Source organism: Heliconius melpomene, chromosome 14 (genome assembly GCF_056956725.1).
Source record: "Heliconius melpomene rosina isolate 202511_hmr_F chromosome 14, ASM5695672v1, whole genome shotgun sequence".
NCBI classification, from domain to species: Eukaryota; Metazoa; Arthropoda; class Insecta; order Lepidoptera; family Nymphalidae; genus Heliconius; species Heliconius melpomene.
In genome coordinates, this window is record NC_140402.1 from 273,759 (window position 1) to 292,913 (window position 19,155).

Here is a 19,155-nt window from a genome sequence, read left to right on the forward strand (position 1 = left end):
TAAGATACTCTGTTCCCATTAACACGTTTCCGTTCCCCCACTTTACTCCCAATACATGAGGCACTGCGTGTTGAGTGATGAATTCATGCCATGCTTTGCCTCATTACCATAGCGAATATCTTGTTTATATTTCCAAGATTGGAAATCAAACCGACAACCTCCCGCATGGATCGATGCGTCGCACCCTTGCGCTGTGCGTTACGCCTGGCCTTTAGTAAACTGTATTTTATAGTGTCAGTATAGATAGATACTCATCACGCCGCAATGCTTACAAACCAATATACGAAAAAGGCAAAAATTTAATCAAAATAACAAAAAAAATGACCAACGTCGTTAGCAATTTGTGTTAAATAAACACACTTTATTTACGGTATATACAAAAACGTATGAATTTTCAAACCGAACGCAAATTATTTTATTTCCCTTTTTATTTTTTACAATCTCCATATATAGGGTTTGTATGAAATGTACAGTCACTTTATACGAGACTATTGGCAATATTTGATGAAAAAAAACAAAAGTAGTCGTAGTAAAAGTATTCGTGTGAAAAATTACTTTTAATAAAATAATAAACCAGCTTCACGCTCTATCTATCCCGCACACAGCAGGATAGGCAGAGGGACCCCAGTGTTAAGGCACTCCGTTACCCATTTTCCGTCGATTTCTGAAAGCCTTGCGAATTCTGCAGGATATTTCATTTCCTCGAGAGGGGATCGAACCCATAACCAACCGTGTTCACAGTCACGCACTTGTGCCTCTGCATCACAGTTGGCCTCAACTTTTAATACATTAAAACTATATTTAGAAATCTACAAAAAAATAAAGTTACAGGACTCGAACTCGCGACTCTTGGGAGCTTGGAACTCTATCCTTAGTGTGTCATTAGCACTTGTCGGGTGCAGCACCCAGCAGTCCCTGGGGCTTGCGCGAGTTAAGGATTCCCGTTTAAAATGTGCATTAACGACTCCATTTTCCGGACCTCTCTTTCTACCGCCATTCATTTCGCAACGAGTCTACTTTTGGCGTAGTGCTGTAATTGAATCACAGTACAGTCCACGAGTCTTGGCGTCCTGGCTTAGAAGATTGTTAGATGGTTACGCAGGTTTGATTTAATAATTCTTCCCGAAGGAACAATCTAATTTTATATTTGTTACGTCATTATGTCGAATAAGTGGATAAACTAAAAAAAGTTAACTTATATAGCCCAGTCGTGGCGCAGGGGCACAAAGTCTGACTGTAAATGCGACTGGTTGTGGGTTCGATTCCTCGAGGAAATGAAATATTTCCTTAGTGAACAAAATAGTATATACAAGAAAATTTGAAAATCAAATCCTACATACAAACTAGAACATTCGCATAAAGCTCTCAAAACGACTGCAGTAAGTTGTTAAGAAGAGCTATTTCATTAAATGTACTTACAATTCGAAGTACAAATTGCTTTCGCCGCGTCGTTGTTGTTTGCATTTTAACTAAGTGCTAGATACTTTACTTAGTACCTAAGTTATAGGTCACACCTACTAAATGTTCACTTTATTACTAGGAAACTATATAACAATATTTTAAAAACATGTCTGTACCGTGTTTAGCGTAAAGAGAACCTAATGTCTAGGACATATTCTTTCCCCCGAGTGGGACTTGAACACTACACTATCGAGTCATATCAATTACGATAAGACAAACTGCCCTCATCCGACCAATAATACGGAAAACAACCCAATCATCCATTAAAGTCACGGTGCGATGGCACGGCGCCGAACTATAAACACAACGTTTGTCGGCTCGATTCCCACTCGAGGGAGTAAATTTTTGTTTTCTCGCTCTGGTTACAAAACGAAGCGCGATTATAAGTGCCACTCCACTCGTATTATCCAGAAACTGGGTGGAATGTGGGAGACAGAGTGTCTTGACACTAGATCCTCATACGGTATTAGTATTCATGCCATAGGCAGAATACAATGTGAAGCTAATAAAAGGCACCACCATATTGATATAGAACTCACAACCAACTCATTTGCGCCACGATGACATTACGGCGGCGTCACTGTTATTTTTATAAATCTATTTAACTAACAGCGTATTCAATGTGGTTCCCCATGGAGCCAGCACCAGCACCAGGCACGCGAGAGAGACAAATAGACGAGCATGGACAAAATAAAAAATCCGAGCAGCTGGCATTCCCACGTGATTAATGTAGCCAGGGTGGTCTCTGTAGGACAGGGTAGCTACTACGGGGTGGCGGGGACGAATATATATATGTGTGTATGCATATGACATATATTATATGTGAGTATAATCATTATTTTATACCCTATTTAATTATCGAATACTGCTTTCATTTCATTTTATTGGTTTGTAGACTATAGACTGAGAAACCTAGTCACTTTCTAATAAAAGACCAAGGTGATTTTTGAATAGAAATTTGTAGGCAGTTTATGTTTAGAATGATTTCGCATATTATTCAAACAAAAGTAAAGCCGTCTTGGCGCAGCGTCTGACTGTAAACTTAACGGTCGCGTGTTCGATTACCGTTTAGGAGAATGAATTATTATCATTTCTTTGCTCTGATAACAAGACATGGCGCGGCGTTGAATTTCTTCACTTAACGCGCAATATCTTGAAAATTAGGCGCTGCACAGGGAACGGAGTGTCCTAGCACTAGGACCTTTCAATATATCCTACTATATACCAGATACAAAGTTAAGCTAAAAATAATTAAAGTAAAAAAGACCGACGATTTTTTTCTTCGTATACATTCTAAATGTGCTAAACGTGAACATAACGTGCCTGCAAAAGTCTTTTCAAAAGTCACCTAGGTTTGTGAAAATGATTTTCTATTTGCTCTGTTTATAAGTACATGACGGAACGGCGTCAAACTTACATACACACGTAGTAGATGTGACATTACACCTTTTACGAAACGTTTACGTTCTTATAAAGAACTGTCTGCCTCTGGAAGCGCTGCATCCAGAGCTTGCAACTGCATTATGATATTTAAATAAAAATGGTAAAGTGAGATTTGGCCTCGCTCGTGAAGGGTTCCGTTGTATCAAGCTTATATTACCTACGCCAAAATCCAGTATCAATTTTCGTCAGGAAAAATAAGTTCGTCTTCTACTAATAAAATTGTGTCTTATCTCGAAAATCATAGGTTATCTCGGCCGAATCCATTTTCATTGACATCTACATATTTTTAAAATTGTCACGGACATAGAGATAGTAATGACGAAACCATAAGAGTTTCGTTTTATGCCATTCCACGGAACCCTAAAATGTAAATATCGTATACATTAAAAAAACACAAGGCAAAGTTTTTTGTAAGAGGAAAACCTTTACAAGCACGGTTTTAATAAAAGTATATTAAGCTTGCAACGCACAACGCCGACGTGCACAATACACGCGAGTCAGCCGTCACTCGCGAAAACTAATATATTTTTTACTCTGTGACTCAAAAAAATAACAGGTGATATTATTTATGACAATACTTAATATATAATCTATCTATATATAATTATCGAAAATGTCCAACTTTTATAGCCTCATGCAAAGTAGGCTGGGGGAACGTGGGAATCTAGTGTGAAAACACTCCGTTCCCATTAAGACACTTTTCGAATTCTCGTGTTGAGTGGCGAAATTCAACGCCGTACTTTGCCTTATTACCAGAGCGAGGAAATGTAAATATTTAATATTTCATTCCCCCGAATGGGAATCAAACCCACAACCGATCCACAGTCACACTCATGTGCTACCGGAGCACGACGAGCTGTCTGTTTAAATAATGCGCAGATTACACGACTTAAAAAGTTGAAATTAAAAAAAGAAAATATATTTTGGAATACCTACGAAATCGGGAAGATAAGATTTTCCATTTCATATCTTAAAGTCCACGCAAATTATGAAGACGATGAGTCCATCCTGGTTCACAAGTCCGACAAACAACTGTGCGACTATAAGTGAGCGAAGTCTGCAGGAAATACAATTTAGGTTTTGATTACGGATAGAAGAAAGTTGACGAACTTGAGTTTGCGGGCCCTCGGCTTGTATAAAAGTAACTACAAATATTAGTTTGTGAAGATTTTTTTTTAAAATATCTATAATTTTTACCTTTTTATTGAGTTTCCTTTACTTGTGTCGTTTTCACTCGGTTCCAAGTTTGATAACTGTATGTCCGCGGGAAGTTCCCCGTAAATTTTGATTACGAGACGAATTTCATACAAAATGTAGCAAACACGATCCAGAAATCTTTTGATGAGGAATCCTAGAACTGATAGTTATTAATTTCAGCTCGACACCTCCACGCGACGCGAGATAAATGACAGACAGACAGACAGATGACCAACAAAGGTAACAAATAATCACAATTTTCTCTCCCTAAGCATTTCATAACATATGATACAAAATAATAAATATTCAATACACGTCTTAACCCAAAATGAAAACACGCCATAAGAAAGTGAAAACAAGCAAAATTGTATTCCCTCGAAGGCGAGAGGCGAGAGCACTTGACCTATTGTCGCGATTCCAAGCACGCGCTCGGAAATAATAAGGGCCGATGAGACCACCAAAGTTTAGACGCTTTGCGGGCTGTTAAGTGGGTTCGAATATTTCTTTCTAGATCAGCTCAATTCTGAAGCTCTAACAAAAGCTACTCTTGTTTTCGTTTTTGTATTGGTGTTATGGTGTGTCCTGCATGAACATGGCCTATCTGCTGCTAGAGCGAACCTAGTGTTAAGTCACTCCTAATTATCAAGACGTCGAGAACCTTTATAGTGCGCTTTGTCTTGTTTCTCGGTTTTTCAGTTTCAGTGAAATGGTGTTAAATTATTTGACGTCCATAAATAATGTAATTTCTTATTTTGATTACAATTATTTGAATTTGAATTATTATTTTTTATACAAAGTTTTCCTTATATAAACATTTTGACAACATGCAGAATTCGTTATGTACATAAATTTAACACCAAATACGTAAATAGAAGCAATATGGTGAATTTATCAAAAATAAAGAAACATAAAACACGTCGTACGTCACAAATAATTCAAAGCTGTCGCCTGTTCCAGAAGCACTTTATAAATGTCTCCACGCGACGTCTTCGGAATACTAATAGTGTCTAAATAATTACTTACTTCCAAAAGGATTTCCACTACATGACTTCTGACATTTCTATTAGAAAAATATTTCTTACGGGTTGTTTGGGTAAGCTTAGCTAAACCTATGCTGGAAATTATTTTCTTAAATTTCTCAAACCAAAAACATTGTCGCTATAAAATAAGATTTATTTTTGGCACCTACAAAATAAAACTGGCCACCAACTAGCAATTCAAAAAACCACTAGAATATTGTAATGGCCAGTTCTTAACAAAATCTTAAGTTAGCTAATAAGGACTGGTCACTTTACTTTCAAGGAATTTCTGTTTTTTTAATTTCACGCTGTATCCGACAATTAGCAGGATATGAGGAGGAAACCTAACCGCTGAGCCGTGACAGCCATGACAGAATACCTATATTATTATCGTCAAGTACAGGTGGCCACCCCCTTCAGCACACTTAGACTACAGAGACTACTAAATCTCGTTAAGAGCGACCGCCGCTATGAATACACGATGAGGCTCACGACTCTATATAATTTATATAATTTATAATTACTTTGTTTTTGCATATCCTTTGTTCTTGAAGACGACTGTTTTGTGACTTTCATATTCGTAAAGCAGGAGAAGCAAGTAATATGTGTATATATTCCCAAGTTGTAGTGTGGTCTTTGATGGTAAAGGGAACATTGAGACCTGCTTGTGAGTTCGATTCCTATTCGAACAAATAAATATTTTATATTTTCATTTCCTCGATCTGTTAACGAGGAACGAGGAACGCGAAGTTATATTCCGCCAGTCAAAATGCAATGGTTACAATTCAGCGGAAAGTGGAGAATGGAAGTATCTTATTTTGAACAAAGTGTCTCAATACAAAGTTTCCAGGTTCCCTCTGTCTACGATGGCATGTGTGGGATATAGTGTGATGCTGATAAATGAACTGATTTTTACCTTATTTTGCTTACCCTTATAAAAACAATACGTAGCTACGAAATTCACTTCGAAAGCCTAATTCAAAAGCTACACAAATATTGAAATCGTTCTATCGTCTCTGGAATTTACTGACGACTAGCATCGCTTGTAGATTGCAGGGAAAGTAAAATGATGCTGCGGCTTCGCCCGCGCTGCCAAATGGCGTATGGAATGACATACTAAGACACACTCTAAGTGCGAGTCATAATAAGGTACAGGGGGTTACAAACACAAATAATTAACAGGATATAATATAAACTATGTCCTTCCTGTATATAAGGACTATCGAACAAAAATATATTTTTTCAATTCGGCGGAAAGTGGGGAACGGAGTGTCTTAACACTAGGTTCCTTCTGCCTACCGTGCTGTGTGCGGGATAAAGCGTGAAGCTGTTTCACTTCGAATCAAAGCAAATACATTCGTAGGCCTTATAATGAATTAGAATAGATCAATTAACGCTCTTAGCAGAGTATGCAGGGGAATCTAGAAACCTAATGTTGAGACACTCAGTTCCAATTAAGACAATTTCTTGTCTCATTCACCGCTGAATTCTGAGAGCAACACATGTTCACTGGCGGAACTCTACGCCGCGCTTTTCTTTGTTACCAGGGCGGGGCGGGGGAAAGAAACCAGTAAATATTACAATTAACCACTCTTACTTTATGAAAATCAAAGAAACCGTCCCGCACGAACCGTCTTAGTTTATAGAGTATTTAGTTGAATAAACAATATTTATTTCTTTGTTTGCGTATTTGATTACGCTAGAGTTTTGTCTCTGAGCGCGACCTTGAATGTAGGCTGTGGATATTGTGTTGTCGATACAATTTAATGAAATGTTGTAATACAATCGAGAAAATTTATTTGATGTTGATGAACAAATAAAATATTTAAATCAGACGATATAATTATATTTTAAAAACTACTAAACATTATATATATCTCGCAAAGAGAAACTCCGAATCAAACAAACAACCGTACAGACGAAACTCATTAAGGTTACATTCTTATGGAACTCATTGTGTCTATATTTCTTATGACCCAATAGGCCACGATGGCCTCGTGGAACAGGGTTCCCTGTATACCTGTTTATTTTAATTCATATGTGTACAAGTAGGCAGTCGATATTATCGCGCCTCGCGGGACCCCGCGCGCCGCGGGGAATGTAATAACGACCTTTGTGTACTTGTTTGTACATATCACACTCCGCGTCGTTAGTCGTCGTAGGTAACGACTGCTCCACACTCGTACGTAAGTGCGCACTCCCGAAGAGGCTTATCGGAGTTATCCTCTGAGGAAAGCCAATCTGTCGCGGCCAGCTGGACAGGTGCCAATTACTTAAACGACAAAGACAAGTGCTTGTAGCACTTGTAATACGATATTTTGTTTTTTCTTAAGAGGAAGCTTATCACCAAATTATTTTCTTAATTCAACGCAAAAAACCATTTCGTTAAATTAAATATTATTTTCATATAATGTCGTTAACACTAATATATATATCCCGGCTGCATAAAATTAGAAAGAAACAAACGAGGCCAATACAGTTCTATTTACAATTCTATTTATGTTCAGATTAACCATCGGGATCCATCTTTTGAATACTCTTACACTGCTTTAAATATTTTAAATAGTATAGTAATGTATGTAAGTTATTTACAAAATGAGAAGCGTATCTGATGAGCGGCGAGCGAGGTGGCTCTCGTGAGGACGAGCCAGTGAATGCGTGACGAGGGGTAGTTTCCGTCTTAGATCAGTTTGTTCAGTCGCGAGAGATGAAACTTGGATCTCCGCATACACGCTTCCTAATATACAACAAAAGCGGAAACTGCAGAACGGAGTAGGGTAGACCTAACCTAGCCTTGAGACAAACACCAGGCTTTAATTACTAGTCTTTATACTAGATTTCAAGATAATTCCAACTTGTTATAAGAGTATAGCTCAGTCGTCAAAACGCTACAACGATTTCTAAAAGATGCAAGTTCTAATACAGGGACGAGTCATAAGAATTCGAACTAATTCTTAGCGTGTTATAGCACTTTTAAATTAAACTGTTACTGTTAAAAATATTTTAAAAAATATCATTTCTATTGAACTAACGATATATAATTAAGACAACAAAAATTAAGAAATCGAAGATGATGATCCAATTACGTCTAAAAAGTAACTGAAGTCAAAATAACATAAATTAAGAGTATTTCGTTAAGTATAACTAAACATATTGAATATTCGAGGCTCAATCGAGAGCAATTTAATTTAATTGCTGGTGTCTTCTTCAACGTGTACGGCAGGGCTGGCCAAGTCGTGGGCCGACCGTACACGCGACGGTTGTGACGGTTGTATAGGCGCTACAAATTGTGGGTTCAATTCCCGCTTGAGGAAATTAAATATTTTATATTTTCATTTTGTTTTACAACTAGTGAAAATAATATATAAAGGCCCGAAAAACTTACAGGTTGGCCAGATCTGCAGAGATGCTACTGCTTCTACTCAAAATATTACAGAACAATTTACATTCAAATGTATCTAGAGTGTATCTAGTGTGTAGTGGCGCAGCAGCACAGGACACAGGACTGTAAGCGCGACAGTTGCTGGTTCATTCCATATCTCAAAACATGTTCAAAAAATGAGGAAGTGAAGTTTCTTAACCTTTCCTCAATCTTTAACAATCCCTCTGCCTACCCCGTCATTCTTTTACACAGACACAAAATAAATATTAATAGAAAACAGTTTTCAGTGATAGAAACGTAACAATCAATATCAGGCCAGTGAGCTTTAAAGGGATCTAGTAGAGTCGATCCCTCGTAAATAAGTTCGGGAGACCTTCCATACTATATAATAGCCGGATGTTGGACTTAGAATGTATATGCCTATACACTGATATAACATACTCACGTGATATATCTATAGAAGATGCTCGACCTTGTTTATATAAAATGTTCTTATATAAAAGCAATATTGATTGTTGTAAACGCGACGTGTTGTGGGTTCGATTTCCACTCGAGGAACTGAAATTTTATTTCTTCGCTCTGGTGTCGACGCAAAGCAACCAGAATTCGACCGAAAATGGGGAGTGGAGTGTCTTAACAGTAGTTTTCCTCTATTTACACTGTTACATACAAGCGTGAAGATGAAAAAAAAAGTTTTGTATTAAAAAAGATAAAGCTATGAAATAAGGTAGAAAATATTTATAATTCTAACATTGAAAGATATACTAACATTGTGATACCAAATAAAAATGTAAACTAGAACAAAACAAACAGAGAGATTCCTCATTCCTCTGTACACAATACACAATGCAAATGAAATACATAAAATTGAAAAATATACGTTCCCGCTCATATTTTTTAAAAATAATTTTGTAAGCGGATTTCCATAAACTTGTTTCCGGTTGAAAGAACAAAAGCCTTCAAAAGCCTTTAGTAGACATAATGCCTTTATTACGAAACGAATCTATATACTAATGTATACTAATACAACAGTCATATAAAAAGTCTTTTAAAATACGTAATATAATACGATAGCTTTGTATTTATATAACATACGTAGGTAAAGCTTTGGGGCTATTGCGGCGCGGCGGTACAGGAAATGGAAAACGGAGTGTCGTAACACAAACTTAACTTACTTATTAACTGCCTGCATGCCTATCCTGACATATGCGGGATGCAGCGTGATACTCCTGTTTGCAGCCTGACGCTGTGCTGCTGAGCCAGGACGAACTTGAAAAATAATATTTTTTAAATTATACCATTCCTCTTTATACATATAGCGTGGTTTGATAAATAAAATCTTATTAAATACGTAAATGTGATACGTCTCAAAGTCAACTCGGTTTGGATCCCTTTGAGGCATCTTTGAATATTAAATGAAGCGTCGTTTAACGTCGTTGCGTTTTGTACTTCACTAAATATAAAATAAACTTTATTTTGTAAAAACAACCTGAAGCTGAACTGAACTGGATTTGGATACAGAAAATTTATGATGCCGTTGTATCTCTTGGTCTTTAAATAGAAGTTTCTTAGCGTTCTATGGATTTATTGAGCGAATGTATTGATACACTTTGTTGACCTGACCGGTAAAATATCAATATTTTCCATTTTTTTAACTTCACACTACTTTTGTATACAGCAGCGTAGGCAGCGAGAGCCTGGGAACCTAGTTTTAAGACTTAACTTTCTGCCGATTTTTTGAGGCCCTGCGTGTTGAATAACAGAACACCTTGTTTAAGTTTACGCCTTATTAAGTTACATCAAACGAGAAAAGACTACAATATCCCTTAACATAGAGGTAAATATAGCATCTGTTTACATGCGTACGTACTAGCCTTCTACCAATACGCTTTATTTAAATAATCGCATTCCTGTACTCTCATAGTAGGTTCCCACAGATTTTATTTAAAAAAAAAAGATTTAAAAGGTTTTAGGTAGGAAAAATAAACAGTTTTAAAACTGCAGAGCGGAGGTATTCCAGTACTATAACAATTTACGAGTGCCAGCTTACTTAATGGAGGTCTGGGAGTGCTGCGCGCTGTACGTGTGATGCTGCTATTGTACCTCATTACGGGGTAATGCCCTTACTGATGGATGATTTTTCTTTATTTTTATCTTTAGATGTGCCGTATCAGTAATGATATTTCATTAATAACGTTACTCTCAGAGCGAGCAAGTAAATAAGCCTAACTATGCGCGAGTACACACGTTCAATGCCGACGTAGTGCCATATATCGGCGGCGGTAATCCCCCCATCCGGGGCGCGTTTGCGTACTTATTGGTGCTTCCGGGATATATCGGGAATTAGCTTATTGCAGCTGCCGTCGACATACTCGATACCATCCGCTATCATGCTGTGTTTTGGCTATCTACTAATACCCTCGTTTGGGAAATAAGGCTCTCTGCTATTGTTCTGCAGGCACTATCTCGGCACACTCAGGAGCTTCACGTCACGGAAATGAAGATGCTGAGGTGGATGTGCGGCGTAACGCGGTCTGACCGCATACGCAACACATTCATTCGAGGAAGTCTTGGGGTCCGTGACGTAGCGGATAAGCTCCAAGAGCGTCGCTTGAGATGGTTTGGCCACGTTACGCGCCGGCCTAAGAACTATGTCGGACGCAAGTGCCTTGCTATACAAGTTCCTGGGGCGCGACCTCCCGGACGCCCAAGGAAGCGCTGGTTGGATGTCGTGATGCAGGACATGAGAGCCAATGGTCTAACCACCGAGGACGCAAAAGATCGTGCAAAGTGGAGTAGGTTAAGTAGGAAGGCAGACCCCGGTAATAGCCGGGATTAATGCCAGGAAGAAGAAGAAGAAGACACGCTTGTGCCCCTACGCCACGACTGGCCTCATCTCTTTACTAGTTATTTATTTTTTCTCGGTCTGTTGTGTTACATACTTACATATTGTACTAATAAAACTAACCGCACGTAAACCGCGATATAACAGGTAAGTAAATAACTCTTTTAATAAACATTCAGCAAAGCGAGTGTCGACCCACATGGCGAGACAATGACAATGTAAAAGTAACAAATATAGTTCATATAATATATGAGTACAATTGTATATATAAGTAAGTTCGTAGTTATAAATAGAAATGCAATTTAAATTCAGAGCCAAAAGTTTTAATTTATATAACCACGACTCTCTGCTCGTGGTAGTTACAAAACTACGCAGTGGGAGCCCGATACATTGTATCTAAATAGGTTTACCTAATCTAAGGTAAAGTATGTTTTAAGTTCACTCTGTCTCCCGTTAATAGCAGAGTTTAACACTTATAGCTTCACGCTCCATTCCTAGCGAGGGGGCCAGAGAGAACGGAGCGACGGACGCTGCGAGTATAATGAACCTCTAGTCTCGTTCTCTCTCTCTCATACTGTGCTTACGAAGGTTTTCAAACAAAAGTACGGACGACTATTCTATATATATATATATATATATATATATATATATATATACGTAACTTGTATAAAGTTCCAAATTTACATAAAGCAGTAACTAAAAAGCTCAGTGGGAGTTAAATGTATCGTATCAAGAGTTTTTGTTACTTCAAATTACTGGGCGTCTCTAAACGCGACGCACTAACTGCAAGCTAACTGCACTAAATCCAGAGTACTTTGCAAGTGTCTAACTTAGTCAGTTAGTGGACAGAGGATAAACTGAATGTTATATAACACTCCTGCTTTATCTGGTGTTTACTTACCATTCCTTATTTTATATTTATTTAGATTTATATTTTCATTTCTTCGCTCTGTGCGGCCGCGGATTCCGCCAATCAACACGCAATGCCTGCAGAATTTGGCGGTAAATGGCAACGGAGTGTCTTGACACAAAGTTGTTGTGTATGAATGTACTGTAGTAATTAATAATAATTAATTACTAGCGACCCCCTTGCGGCTTCGCCCGCTTTTACTACTGGATTATTCATATAATGTATGTTTGCAAAGCACTTAAGATAATGTGAAAATAAATTATAAGCAAAAAATCATTTTTAGAAAAAGCTTTTATTTAAACGCTTTAAAAAGGAGAAAATAATTTTTTTCTTTTAAATTTTAACTATCAACTCATAACCTCATTGTACACAATTTATATGATCATAAAAGCTTGTCGCGCGATTTACTTGTGTAACTAAACTAGTGCTAATTTAATTATGTAAAATCTGCTAAGTTTCAATTTTTAAAGTTTCAATTTAATTAAATATTGATTAACGCGACAAGCTTTTATGATCATATAAATTGTGTACAATGAGGTTATGAGTTGATAGTTAAAATTTAAAAGAAAAAAATTATTTTCTCCTTTTTAAAGCGTTTAAATAAAAGCTTTTTCTAAAAATGATTTTTTGCTTATAATTTATTTTTTACTTTTTAGTTACCACTGGCTAGGTTTCTCACACTAGAGACATGTACCACGATTCCTCTTCTATGGTTAGGAATGCTGTTGGCGACACTAGACCCTTCCTGATTACAGTGGGGGTTCACCAGGGCTCGACTCTTAGTCCGTTCTTATTCAATGTAGTGCAGCCTCCATAGCTGATGATGTATGCTGACGACATAGCACTCATTGACGAGAACCGACTGACGCTGGAGCGTAAAGTGAACCTCTGGAAGGGTACGCTTGAGAACCACGGTCTTAAACTAAATGTGGCGAAGACCGAGTACATGGCCTGCGGGAGCCCGGACTCGAGCACGATCCTTATAGGTCCTGAGCCAGCCGTTAAGTCAGAAAAGTTCAGGTACCTTGGATCCGTTATGCACGAGTCTGGAGGCATCGATCACGATGTCCATGGCCGGATAATGCTGCCTGGGCCAAATGGCGGGAGGTCACTGGTGTGGTCTGTGACCGAAGAAAACCGCCAAGCTCAAGGGACTGATATACAAGAGCATCATACGACCGGTTCTTTTATACGGCAGCGAATGTTGGCCAGCACTATCTCGGCACACTCAGGAGCTTCACGTCACGGAAATGAAGATGCTGAGGTGGATGTGCGGCGTAACGCGGTCTGACCGCATACGCAACACATTCTTTCGAGGTAGTCTTGGGGTCCGTGACGTAGCGGATAAGCTCCAAGAGCGTCGCTTGAGATGGTTTGGCCACGTTACGCGCCGGCCTAAGAACTATGTCGGACGCAAGTGCCTTGCTATACAAGTTCCTGGGGCGCGACCTCCCGGACGCCCAAGGAAGCGCTGGTTGGATGTCGTGATGCAGGACATGAGAGCCAATGGTCTAACCACCGAGGACGCAAAAGATCGTGCAAAGTGGAGTAGGTTGAGTAGGAAGGCAGACCCTGGCAATAGCCGGGATTAATGCCAAGAGGATTCTTCCTCCTGGCATTTCAACCTTCAACCTTCTGGTTTCTCACACTAGATGTCATATTATTTTTCTAATTATTCTCGGCAAGCTCTTTCATTTGATACCCGTATTGCAGATGTGCATAAATAATAACTATTCCGCCATCTTAGATGTTCCGCCATATTGGATTTAGAAAAATGTCACATTTTTCGAGTTACTCTCAACGAGTCCTTTCAATAGATATTCATATTGTACAAGTAGACTAAAATTACCTATTTGGCTATCTTGGATGCTCCGCCATATTGGATTTAGAATGACGTTAGATTATTTTTCGAGTTGCTCTCAATGAGCCCTTTCATTTGATATCCATATTGCAGAATTGCAAAAATAATAACTATTCGTACATCTTGGATGGTCCCCCATATTGGATTTAGAATGACGTCACATTATTTCCCAAGCTGCTCTCAAGAAGCCCTTTCATTTGATACCCATATTATAGAAGTGCATTAAATATAACTATTCCGCCATCTTGGATGGTCCGCTTTATTAGATTTAGAATGACGTCACATCATTTTTCAAGTTGCTCTCAAGAAGCCCTTTCATTTGATACCCGTAATATACAAGTGCATCAAAAAAAACTATTCTGTTACTTTGGATGGTTCGCCATATTGGATTCAGAATGACGTTACACTATATTTCTAGTTACTCTCAACAAGCCCTTTCATTTGATACCCATATTATAGAAGTTCATGAAATATAACTATTCCGCCATCCTGGATGGTCCGCCATATTGTATTTAGAATGAAGTCACAAACCTTATCGTGCATTGTCATCCAAACCAATCGTGTATACAAAATTTCAGCTCAATCGTACGAACATACCTTTCATTATATGAAAGCACAAAAAACTTGAATCGGCACGATTCTATTGGATTTCAAGTGATGTCACATTATTTTTCTAATAGTTCTCGACAAGATCTTTCATTTGATACCCATATTGCAGAAGTGCATAAATAATAACTATTCCGCCATCTTAGATGTTCCGCCATATTGGATTTAGTATAACGTCACATTATTTTTAGAGTTACGGTCAACGACCCATTTCATTTAATATCTATATTGTAGAAGTAGACCAAATAGATACTCGGCTATCTTCAATATCCTCCTTATGGGATTTAGAGTGACATCACATTATTTTTCAAGTTGCTCTCAACGAGCTCTTTCATTTGATACCCATATTGTAGAAGTACATTAAAAATAACAATTCCGCCATCTTGCATGGTCCGCCATATTACATTTAGAATGACGTCACATATTTTATCGTGCATTGTCATCCAAAGTAAACGTGTATACAAAATTTCAGCTCAATCGGTTGACGATATCTACTTCAAAATTGAGCTCTAAGATTTCACCCGAACCCACATACATACATTGCAAGTTAAATAAAAGCTTTTAAAAACAGTAAAAGACAGTTTTGATCTACATTAAATGGCCAACGTAACTAATGTACTTATTTATATGCTGAGAGTAAGGGATAAGTAAAACTTGAGTCGGCACAGCTGATGAGTCAACGGCGGGATGTGTCAACAATTAAATGCGTTTTTCTCTAAAAATATTCGCAATTTCGAAATAGTGTAAAAAGCAAATGTTATCTTCATTTAACGTAGAAAATTAATAAAGTATTTTAAAGGATAAGGATTAATACCATTACGGAAAAATATCCCTCACAATAAAAAATATATTGAAATTACTATTTTTAGACAGAAATATGATCACTACACGTTATCCTTAAAAGATAAAAATATGCTCTCGCGGACTTTTTTGTAGATCTTATTAAGAGGAACAATACTCCAGTACATTATTTTCATGTAGTACTTACCATTAAAGCAGCGCATGCGCGAAAGTGTCTCAACGGGTAGGACTTTATACACATTTATCGTATTTATGTTAATTTACATAAGAATGTACAAATAATAAACTATATATAAACCTTCCCTGAGAAATACTCAACCTAATGGTGAAAACCGCATTAAAATCCGTTGGGTGGTTTAGAAGAAGAAGAGTTAGAAAGTTCAGACAGACACGAAAAGCGACTTTGTTTTATAAGATATAGGATAGGATAGGATAGGATATTATATGTTTTTGCTGATGCTATTTTATGTCATTGTGTACTTACCTATTTGTAGTGTTTGTAGGTTCACAGTATTCTGGTCTTCACACTAGAAATATAACAATCGTCATCAACCATCATAACGCAATAGGACAGGACTATAAACGAGATAGTCATAGATTCATTCTGTTGAAGTTTCTGTTGAGTGAGTGGCGGCACTCAACAATAGGAATATCCTGAACTTCATCGGAATATGGAGAAAAGACTGTCTGTGAGCATTACGTGGTCTCTGTCTACTCTGCTATGAGGCGCCGCCCACTATGTGAAGCTCAAGAAATCTAAAATAGACTTTGGACTTCTTTTGTTCTACGTATTATATTCACATTTATTTTATCTTATATTGAAAAATTTATTACATCGTAAAAATATTATTTATGTTTTAATACTTTAGATAAAATAAATGGAAAATAAATAAAACAAGAAATAAATACTCTACATATTGTGTCCGGTGCCATGGAGTCTCCAGTATATTTGTTTTTAGTTACGAGTATAATCTATGAACTCTACATTGATGCTGAGGCCAGTCTACGTATTTTGGGTGGCAGGGACGCTTTGAAGGACGAATTTCCTTTCGCTATTCGCTTGGAAGTTAAAGAGGAGGGTTCAAATAAATTAAAACAATACCACCAGTTCTGCACGGGCGCTGCCATCGCCCCAACCTGGATCTTAACAGCTGCTCATTGCTACAGTAAAGAAGATCACGAAAATCAAGTCAAACAGTATGCAAGGTATAACAGTTATTTTCCAAAATACCGGGGACAACTATCTCTGCTTCTCGAATTTCACGTCCACCCTGGTTACGACAGTGTGCACTATACCATCAGAGACGACATAGCTCTGTTTCGTTGCGAAAAATTATCAATTGCATCATTTGTAAAGATCAGTTCTATTGACTACACAACATTCGTCGGTCGCGAAACAACGATCCTTGGCTTTGGTGGAACCAATGCGTCTGAATTAGAGAAGCCTTTACAAGTTTTAAAGGGTATGTTTTCTAAGTGCGACAAGGAAACAGAAAAATGTAAGTACACGTTGTGCGTTGTTCCATCTTGCGAACTAGTTGCGACCATCTGTGGAGGAGACTCTGGAGGACCGGTGCTGGTGTCGTCTCAAGTGGTGGGCGTGAACTCCCAAGCCGTTGATGACTGTGATGAAGACACTAAGAACATGGAGCGTACGCCCGGCGCCTCGGCGAGCATAGTCGCCATGCTTAGTCCCTATATAGATTGGATACAGAAAGTTATTTCGAACAAGACAAAACCAAAGTAAAATATAAAGTCAAATTATTATAGCATGTTTGAAAACAATTAAGGCTCTTAACTATATTTAAATCGGATTTCTAACCGTCATCTTTCTTCGACTACATATTTTGACCAGACACAAGCCCGAGTACACAATTTACTACGTATCTCGTCAAGCATGTGTACTTCGAAAAATAGGAGGATATAAGATATTCCTTTAGAATTAAAACCCACACGTGTATACGTATCGAAGAACAATAAGACAAACAGTTAATGTGCCTTTTCTATACATTTCCAAAAAACTAGTGATCTCTTGTATAATTATTTCATTATTCTTGTTTGTTTATTTTTCAAAATAAATAATGTAATAACTGTGTTTATGTTAAAATTAAGTCAAAATAAGTACTTTAGTGTATACTCGTCCGAGCACATATCCTCACAAAAGATTCAAAACAATTTAGAGTAGGTACCATAATTGTCTTTATAATATTCTCGTATCAACCAGGGGGGCAGTCGTAACGAAGGGGCACTAGCGTGTGACTGTGAATGCGACAGTCACAAACTCAAGTACCATCCACACCATCGTGGTGATACTTAGGAACTTCCTTCCACGCTCCACGCAACAGTGGAATGGACTCCCTGCGGCAGTGTTTCCAAGTCGATACGACCTGGTTTCATTTAAAGAGCGCGTTTATCTCCACCTTAGAGGCCAGCAATACGCCTGTAGCTCCTCTGGGTTACGCGTTAGCTCCTTACACGGGTTTGTGGGTGGCGGTGATCACTTACCATCAGGTGACCCGTACGCTCGTTTGACTTGTCTTTTTCCATAAAAAAAAAAGTTTAAGTTCCACCATTTAACACGCAATGCCTCCAAAGTTTGACAGAACATGGGAACGGAAGTGTCTTAATAGAAACAGAGATGTAGATACGCACGGCGGTAATCAAACCGCGGCGTCGAGTTCCGCTCAACTCGCAATGCCTCCAGAATTCGGCGAAGAGTGGGAAACGGAAGTGTTTTAATGGAAACGGAGTAACCTAATAAGGTTCCTAGGCTCCCTCTGCCTGCCCTGCTAGGTTATAGTGTGAAGCAAAAAAAAGTTTGTATTTAAATTTGTTTAATCTTGCTCTTGGAGATAGAAAGAAGACTTAAGTCTTAGATAGTGCTACAAAAGTAGTCGTGCAAGTACCTAGAATGACAATTAGTTAGAGATGACGACGGGCGCTGTACAACGGGCTGGTTTTGCCTTATTAAGGAAGTTTTTAATTTGCAAAATCGCTACGTCCAGTTCCATTAAAAGGATATTTTACAAATTCTTGTTAAATTAAAAATGGTAAAGATTACATAATGGCTATAGAAAATTTCTTCACTTAGCGCTTTGGGGAATATCTTTAAATATACTAATTAGGTTTTAGTATATTTGTGTATAAATATATAACACTAGTGGCCGCTGGAGTGACTGAGGAATGATTATATCTAAATATTCTTCACCTCTTTCCTACACAAGGAACGCCGTTGAGTTCCTCCACTTGCCATCCAATGTCTTCGGAAAATTAAACAGAAAATGAAAATTTTAATACTATAATCCTATTGAAAAATATTAAAAAATGATATAATGAAGGTTCCTAGACATCCCCCGCTAAGTGGACCAGCAAATTGCAACCGTTTCTATTAACATTTAGAATAGATTATAGTCTGATATTATCTGAGATAAAGACCTTAAAAACCGCGACCCCTCACCGATCCAGTCTGGTGAAGAGATGGAGGTGGGCAATTGCCCTTCCTCTGATACGGAAAATGATGACGGGTTCGAGACCGTCGGATCACGCTCGGCCAAGCGTAAGGCCAGGGCCCCTAAGGGCCCCCCCCGCCCAAAAAGGCGAATAAACCCGACGGCCGCCGTTCCCGCGCGA

The 19,155-nt window shown here is 38.2% G+C and overlaps 1 protein-coding gene across 1 annotated transcript; it reads left to right on the forward strand.

Annotated features, from left to right (window-relative positions):
* The first annotated feature begins 16,443 nt into the window (after nucleotides 1–16,443).
* LOC146531808 (trypsin iota-like) lies at nucleotides 16,444–17,272 on the forward strand. Its single transcript, XM_085197725.1, has one exon. It carries the CDS (start codon nucleotides 16,457–16,459, stop codon nucleotides 17,270–17,272), a length of 816 nt encoding a protein of 271 aa, XP_085053851.1. The 5' UTR covers nucleotides 16,444–16,456.
* Nucleotides 17,273–19,155: the final 1,883 nt, after the last annotated feature.